This window comes from Neomonachus schauinslandi, chromosome 2, assembly GCF_002201575.2.
Source record: "Neomonachus schauinslandi chromosome 2, ASM220157v2, whole genome shotgun sequence".
In the NCBI taxonomy this organism is placed as follows: Eukaryota; Metazoa; Chordata; class Mammalia; order Carnivora; family Phocidae; genus Neomonachus; species Neomonachus schauinslandi.
The window spans coordinates 113,399,689-113,408,549 of record NC_058404.1 but is presented as its reverse complement, the minus strand read 5'-3'; the positions used below and the strand labels follow the sequence as shown (position 1 = coordinate 113,408,549).

At 41.5% G+C, this 8,861-nt stretch overlaps 1 protein-coding gene across 3 annotated transcripts in view; it reads left to right on the top strand.

Annotated features, from left to right (window-relative positions):
- Positions 1-7,766: 7,766 nt before the first annotated feature.
- Positions 7,767-8,861, top strand: part of EGF (epidermal growth factor) — a 100,899-nt gene continuing 99,804 nt past the window's right edge. For all 3 annotated transcript variants that reach the window (XM_021684487.1, XM_021684488.1, XM_021684486.1), the window contains exon 1: positions 7,767-7,893. In XM_021684487.1, the coding sequence (XP_021540162.1) occupies positions 7,767-7,893 (127 nt within the window). The remainder of the gene's footprint in view (positions 7,894-8,861) is intronic.

Genomic DNA, 8,861 nt, shown 5'->3' with positions numbered 1-8,861 from the left:
AAAAAAATGAAAAAACCCAATAAAGAAATGGGCAAAAGATATGAATACACATCTCACAAAAGAGGCATGATCAATTAACATATGAAAAAATGGTCAACACTATTATTCATCAGGGAAAGGTATATTAAAATTGCAATGTAATATTAAGTCATGCTTATTAAAATATTTAAAATTTAAAAGATGGATAATACCAGATGTAGGTGAGGATGTGAGACAACCAGAACTGACATGCATTACTGGTGAGTGTATAAAATGGAGCAGCCCCTTCAGAAAAATGTTTAGCAGCTTCTTATGAAGTTAAACATATACTTAACCTATGAACCAGCAATTAGGTGTTAACAGAACAGAAATAAAAACATTCATTGAGCGAAACCTAAAAACAATTCAAATGTCCATCGACAGGAGAATGGATAAATTATGATACATTCATACTAAAGAATATGCCCTGCAATAAAAAAGTACCAATACATGCAAGATGGATGAATGTCAAAAACACATTGAACAAAAGAAGTCAGATACAAAAGCAAACCTACTGTATGACTGCATTCTTCTCAAGTTCAAGAACAGACAAAACTAACCTATGATAGACATCAGAACCATGGGTGCACCTGTGGATGTGGGTGGGACTGACTGGAGGGAGCACAGGGGACATTTTGGTGGTTTTGGAAACATTTTTCATCTTGGTCATTGTGTTGGTTTAAAGTGTATATACATTTACCAAAACTCATCAGATTTTATACATAAGATCTGTTCTCTTTAAATTTTATTTTAATAAAAATAAAAAACGAATGCATCTCAATTGCAAGTCAGGCTGGGAAAACCAAATGAAAGCAACTTTATTTTTGTTTCTCTGGTATTCGAAATTTTAAAAATATACCATTTACTCAAATATTTTCTACCATCTACATCCTTCCAATTTTAAGTGGTAAACTATGATTATTTCCCCCAAAATAATTTCTATCCTTGGAGGTAGAAGAAAGGAAATAACTATTTCAGTTTTATAAATATTATAAGAACAAAGAAAGAACTGCAAACTATGGTTTACATTTTCATTAGTTTCCAGCAAGCAGTTTTTTAAATTTTTATTTTAGAGAGAGAGGGAGAGAAAGGGCATGAGCGGGGGGGGGGGGTAGGGAAAGGGGGAGAGAGAGAGAGAACCTCAAACAGACTCTGCTAAACTCGGAGCCCAGTGCGGGGCTCAATTCCACAACCCTGAGATCCTGAGCCAAAACCAAGAGCGAGAGGTTTAACTGAGCCACCCAGGCGGCCCAAGCAAGTAGTTTATAGCATTTCTAGTACTCCTGTCAGCCTTCTAACAGTCTACACTTAAAAAAAAATTTTTTTTTTGAAAAAAGATTTGAGAGGAGAGAGAGAGAGCACGAGCGGGGAGGAGGTGGCGAGGGGCAGAGGGAGAGGGAGAAGCAGATTCCGCGCTGAGCAGGGAGTCCGACTCGGGACTCCATCCCAGGACCCTGGAATCATGACCTGAGCCGAAGGCAGACGCTTAACCGACTGAGCCACCCCGGCGCCCCCAGTCTATACTTAATGGAACTATGCTTCCTACAGATTCAGTGGAATTGAAAATCAGGGGAAAGAGTGTATTACGGATGATTAAAAAAAAAAAAAAGCCAGAGTTCTTTCCCTAAACCTTAACATTTTTAGAGGTTAAAAATAGGGGTGCCTGGGTGGCTCAGTCGGTTAAGCGTCTGCCTTCGGCTCAGGTCATGATCTCAGGGTCCTGGGATGGAGCCCCGAGTCAGGCTCCCTGCTCAGCAGGAGTCTGCTTCTCCCTCTCCTTCCCGCTTGTGCTCTCTCTCGCGCGCGCTATTTCCTCTCTCTCACTCTCAAATAAGTAAATAAAATCTTAAAAAAAAAAAAATAGACGATAAAAATACCTGAGAGCAAGGTGAAGGAAGCATAATTGGATGAGATCATGGAGAGGACGTGAGGCTGGTTGACCTGCCAGATGGACCAAGCAGTGGGAGGCTCCCACCTCCTCCCCTGGCTTGGAAGGTCCGTTCCGCTCATTGTTCCTGTAGCCGGAGCCATTTCAAGGATGCAACCTTGAGAGAGCAATGTGTTGCTGAGACTATCTGTAGGATATACACGATTGAATCCTGTTACGGCTTCTGTATAAACTTTTAAGATTCTGGCGAGTGAGTGCAGAGATCCACTTGTCTTGCAACCTCCTATGACGAGCCTCCTAAGTAAGTTCCCTTGCTTATTAAAACTGCCACCTCCCTAGCTTATCCTAAAATGTGTGTAAAAAGCAGGTACTTTATGATAAAATTGTGTAGTGCATGCAATGTGTGGAATTCAGAGGAAAACCCAGAGTCAGTGATTAATAATGACAAAAAATGCAGGTAAATTAGCCATTGTTCAAGGAAAGCAGTGGTGCCATTTCTCTTTTGTGGCTTTTTAGACTTTTGTTGCCCCGAACTTCCATTTTATTGGAAACTCACTCTCTACCTGGTCTTCGTTTTTTTCCTTTCTTGGAGAGAGTGGGGGGAGGGGCAGAGGGAGCAGGAGAGAGAACCTTTAAGCAGACTCCACACCCAGCACAGAGCACCGCCGCCCCCCAGGGTTCGATCCCACAACCTTGAGATCAAGGCCTGAGCCGAAATCGAGAGTCTGATGCTTAACCGATAAGCCACCCAGGTGCCCATCCACCTGGTCTTTCTTGATAGGTTTTTTTTTCTTTTTCTTTTTCCTATTTTAAACAGTTTCTAAATAAAATTCTCTATTTCAGGAGTAAAACAAAAACCAAAAAGCTTCCACTTACCCATCTGGAGTGGCCTGCCCCTTTCTTGGCTTCTCCCTGCCCTTCCAGTACAGGGTCAGTTTCAGATTTCACCCAAGAAACTCCTCAGGTTGCAAACAAACAGGCAGGCTGAGATTATGTAGATAAATGCAATAGTCTAAAATGAGCTTTTCTTTTAATTTTAAATTTTGCTGCTGCTTCATAGAATTATAAATTATATATTATAGATTGTTATGTTCTTTTTTATTTGTCCAGTTTCTGGAGGCTTGTTTCTTCCTCTTGGTCAGAGGAACCTTTCTAGGTGACTGGGGTGGACTTAGCTGAAAAATGGAGCATGGGCAAGACTCCTCTTCTACTCTTGTTTATCAAGTGCTTTTAAAAATCTGATTTCATTTGGTAGAAGAAGCATGGCATTACTTAATCTGTGCATTAAGCATAGCATTGCTTAACTGGATAGTGGATAGTGACTCCCCTCCTTTTCTTAAAAAAATAGACCATTTTTATAAAAGCAGATTTAGACTTACAGAAAAACTATGCAGAAAGTACAGAGAATTCCCATATTCCTCCCTCCCTCCCTTTCCCTTGTTGTTAATACCTTGCATTGGTGTTCTACATTTGTTACAACTGATGAGCCAATATTGATGCATATTGTTATTAACTAAAGTCCATAGTTTAGAGTTCACGCTTGTTGTACATTGTATGGGTTTTGATAAATACATTAATGTATAATGGCATATATCCACCATTATTACATCATACAGAATAGATTTAGTGCCCTAAAAATCTTTTGTGCTCCTCCTATTGATCTCTCCCTACTGCAACCCCTGACCACCACTGATCTTTTTTACTGTCTCCATAGTTTTGCCTTTTCCAGGATGTTATAAAGTTGAATTCATGCAGTATGTAGCTTTTCAAATTGGCTTAACAATATGCACTTATGATTCCTTCAAGTCTTTAATGGCTTGATGGTTCATTTTATTCATGAGTGATATTCTGCTGTATGGATATACCACAGTTTATTTTTCCATTCTTCTCTTGAAGGACATCTTGGTTGCTTCCAACCTTAGGCAATTATGAATAAAGCTGCCATAAATATTTGTGTGTAGGTTTTCTTTGTGGACATAGTTTTCAGCTCATTTGAGTAAATACTAAGGAGCACAATTGCCCTTTTTCAAGAAAACTTTTACATCTGTTATTTGTATCTTGATAGATTATAATTTGCCTTGTGTAGCTAACTCCTGTGACTGTGTCCCTCCCAATTTCTTTCCCTTAAGACCATTTCAATTTCTCTCACATATGAATCACAAGAATGCCAGACACATGTCGACAACTTTCTCTTTGAAAAGCAAGATGTTTTCAGACTTGTAGGAACTACCCTGATACACCTGATAGTCATTGACAGAAGCAGCCCATGAAATAGCTTGTATATTGCTTCTGCAGGTGGATGTTAAGTGCTAATAGTTATTCATATGGAAATACACTGCCTTGTCCCTTCGGGTTCCTGCAGTCATATGCATGTGTGTAGTATAAGCTTTGCTCTTTCTTTTGGTGATGGCCCAGCCTGTTTATTCCTATCAAAACCACTGTCAAGAAGGAGACAGTAATGACTTCAGAGTTTATGCCCTCTATAAATGGATGTGATACTGGGGAAATTTCTCAGTCTTTCTGATCTCCAGTGTCCTCATTTGTGAAATGGACCTCATTTGTGAATTGCAAGGCGGTGGGGAAGATTGGAGGTGCTGTGAATAAAGCATCTACTTCCTCTATGCCTGGCTCATTGGGAACAATCTGTTGATGGTGTGGTAGTGGTGATGATGAACAGCAGCTGGGCATACAACAAATCTGTAACCAAGGAAAATTAGGTGCTTTGTGCCTCAATAGGAAAATTTTATCTGCAGAGTAAGAATGGTGACCAGCACATATAACCATGTCTCCCAATAGCCTACCTTCTTCTATTAATGTCCACTTATGCTTAAAAACATTCACAGCTGTCTCCTTGCCATTAATGCCTAATTCTCTTACTGACCCACCAGTAGGGTTTCCTCCCATCCATCCATGTCCTCTCAGGATCTAAGGATCCAATAAATAAGCATTTATTTTCTTTGTCCATTTCCTGTTCCACGTCCTATGGTCAGCCTGGCTTTCCTCCTCTCCACTCTGATCTGAGATTTCCTGTTTATCACACGAAGCTTCACTGCATGCTCCAGTCCACAGTTTGCTGCAGTTGCCCAGAATAATTGGTGACTGGCCATTCATTAGCTCATACTCATAAACTATTTTTTGTTGTTGTTAATCCGCCTAAGCAAGCTCTTAAACTTAGGGGCCCATGACCTCTATTTCGTGTACAATATCCTATCATATATAGATGTTTAATTAATCAATGAATCAGTTAATTTGACTCTGCCAGAAACTGAAATGGGTATTTGGCCTATAAAACTGATTTCTTTTTTTTTTTTGCTTTTAAATTTGTTTTTTTTAAAGATTTTATTTGAGAGAGAGAGAGAGGGAGAAACAGAGCATGAGATGGGGGGAGGGGCAGAAGGAGAAGCAGACTCTCCGCTGATTTCTGGGCAACTTTATTTTTTTTTATTTTATTTTTTTTTTAAAGATTTTATTTATTTATTTGAGACAGAGAATGAGATAGAGAGAGCATGAGAGGGAGGAGGGTCAGAGGGAGAAGCAGACTCCCCGCCGAGCAGGGAGCCCGATGCGGGACTCGATCCAGGGACTCGATCCAGGGACTCCAGGATCATGACCTGAGCCGAAGGCAGTCGCTTAACCAACTGAGCCACCCAGGCGCCCTCTGGGCAACTTTAAAATACGGATGATGTTCATCTGCCCAGGTCAGGTTCAGGTTTATCTAGGAGTAAGAATATGGAGTAATAAAATATTGCTGCAAGTCCTTCCTGCATGGGTAGCTCTGGCTTAAGATTTTGCTATCTGAGCAACCCTGGATTTTCTGTGGATTAGCTGAGATTGATCTTTTCCATCAGTCCCCAGTCTTGATGTCCACCATAGCCATGGCTGTCTCCATCATCTCCTAAGGGGCTTATGCTCAACATTAATGACCATATTAGCCCAGGTGACATGTAATTAGGAAAGTGAGCCTTTTTATGACCAAAAATAGTACAAGAGATTCTACATCCAAATAGAATATAGTTGTGGATTACTTCATATCTGTGCTCATGTCATTCCTCCTCCTCTCCACTAATCCAGCCTGATGCTTGACTGTCCTTCTAATTGTTGTCCTCTCTAACACTGACTATGCATTTTGCTGAAGGGGAAGCTTAACAAGGTTAGTAACTTAGTGCAGGTTATTGGTAGGACACTCATTCCGAGTCTCAAGTCCAAGTGAGTCCAGAAAGCAATGGAATATTCCATATGTCCCTCCACGTGACTTCTGCTGCCCGCCAGGGTCTGCTTCTCTTGTGAGAAATCAGAGCTGTCTGGCAGAGGCCGGCTAAAATCAGAGAACTCCTGACTTTAGCCATTTCAGAAAGCAACCCGGTATCTGAGGAATGATGAGGACATAATTAAATTTGACTGAAAGGCTTGGAGTTCTTCCCATTCTCTACCAGAATGGGTGTTCACTAGTGTGACTGTTGTTTTTGTGACTATCGCTTTATCTACATTTTGACTAGCACTTGGAACACTACCTCTGGGCAACTTAAATGAAAGCTTGTTTTCCAGGATGAAGTAAACTGACAGAAATTTCCACTGTTCTCAAATCTGGTGTAAATGGTTTGCCTGAGCTGGATATTTCTGGGTGCATTCCTGACAAAATAACTGAGGAGACAACTAATGGGTATGTCAAGCTTTTATGTTCTATCCCTGAGAGGTGAAAAGAGAGCCTAAGTTGTCTGGGAAGGAACAGCAGTCAGCTCTGCTAGATTTCCAGTGCTTCCCAGATTTTGCACTGTTAGCTTATTTTTTCCAACGTGGCTCTGTAATAACAACCCACTCCTTTCCTTGCACTCCTGGCCCCTCATGATGTTTTATTATGCTCATGCTGAAAGAAAAGGTGTCTGTGCATACTGTATCTCTTCATTTGGCTTCAGGGATTTCCCTTTGATTTGGAAAGAATAATCTTCCAAATTCCGCTATAAAATATACAGGAGAAAATAAAAAAGATAAAGCTCCAGGAATGTGCACTGGTGTTGACATTTTGTTCTAATATTGCTCACGTGAATGATCAATTACTCCAAGTCTGAATTATCAGGCACTGTTTTTCACTATTGATTTGTACGGCACAGTTTAACTTTGTTTCCATCCTTCCCTGTATTAAAACATAGCCACTCTTCAGCAGGTACCCCCTAGACACCAGGAGCAACTCCACAGCCCCCTAATTGCTCTCTCCCTGGTTCTGCCCAGAATATTTATGGTGAGTCGCCAGTTATCTCCTCCCTGGCAGCCGTCCCCGCTTTCCTGCAGCGAGCAATTGACCACACTCACATTTGCAAACAGAGGCTCACTCAAGTGTCACTAAAGGAGAGAGGAGGTGGAGCCAAAAGGGCTTTGAAAAGGAAAGGGAGTCATTCTACTTTTCAAGAAGAGAAACTGGGGAGGAATCCTATCTCTGTATTTCTTCTTTCAGCCTCATCAAGGGTCGCGGTCGGAACTTTCCATCACTTTCCCTTTTTCCTCTCTCTAGCCGTGGCCTACACTGCTCTGCCTGTCGCCGCAAAAGTCAGCGGCAGACCTCTACAAGTCAGTGGCCGTGAAACTGCGAAATTTGTCATATGGGTGTCGGGTATTTCTTCCTGACTTCCTAAGAACTTCGATAAAGAAATCTTTCCCGAGGGTCCCTTTCTGGCTGCAGGCCACTGTCTTGAGTTGAAGGAGGACGAGCTGGAGGACTACAGCAAAAAAGCAGAGTGAAAGATGCCCCAGGGCTGCCCGCCAACCCAGGGGGGACACGCTTGGGGTCCGACGTAACCACTCTGCCCCGGCTATGCTCAAGCAGAGTCAAGTTATTTTCTGTTGAAAGCTCAAGCCCATCAAGATTATGCTGCTCTTCCTAATCATTCTGTTGCCAGTAGTTTTTAAATGTAGTTTTGCTAGTCTCTCAGTCCTGGAACAATGGAACTGTCCTGGAGGCTCTCCCCCAGGAAAGGGGAATTCTACTTGTGTGGGTAAGTAATCTCATTAAAAGGAATTTACATCCTCCCAGAAACTGCCTTCATATACCTGTTCATTCCGTTTTGTATACTTGGGCTTTTTTTTTCTGATTTGCCTTTGGGTGGGTACCTTTGTGTAATTTTTGTTTTCTAATGCATGTATATTTTCTTCCTGGCTGTTAGAGGAAATCTGCTACCGACTATAAAAATTCACGGCTCTCAAACTGTTCTTGTGTGTGTGAGTGAATATGTCTCATGTATAAGTAACTGAACATTTCTTTTCATGCAAACTTCTGTCTTTACTCTGACAGGAGTAACTACTCACTTAGCTGGTCAGCTTTATGTTGGAAGCTGGGGAAACAGGAGTTTTTTGGGAAACTGTTTCTATATAAGCTATAAAGAAAAAATCCTTCTTTCTGATAACTTTGTATAAGAACTCAGAAGTTGCTAAAACACCAGAGGACAATGGGAAGGAAATAGGGAATAAATGTGATTCTATCATTTTGAAAGCTAAGTTTCAAGTTAAACCTCCTCTCCTCTCTCCCCTCTCCTGCTGTTTCTGGAGCTCTGAGGGCAACTTCAGTTTTTGAGTAACAGGTGCATTGAAACTTTGAGCACTGCTAAGAAATGACAGTATGCCACACCCCTCCCATATTAAATGGGTTTTTCATCAAGGAGAAATGGGACTTTTACCACATGCAAAGAATCATCTTGCTTAAGGACTTCACCTGAAAAGCATCTCTCTCCACCCTCCCGCCGCCTCTTCCCCCTTCCCTTCTTCCCTTCTCTCCCCTCCTCCACTCTTCCTCTCTCCATCTTCCTTTTTTCTCTCTCTCTCTCTCTCTCCCTCTCTTACTGTTGATTTGGTTTGTTTACTTCTTGGGTGTGTCTCCAACCTGTTGCTCAAACAAGACAGCCATTTCTACTCATTAGAGGGCATAAACTCCCCTGACATACCTTTTCTGTCATCCTGACCTTCTGAA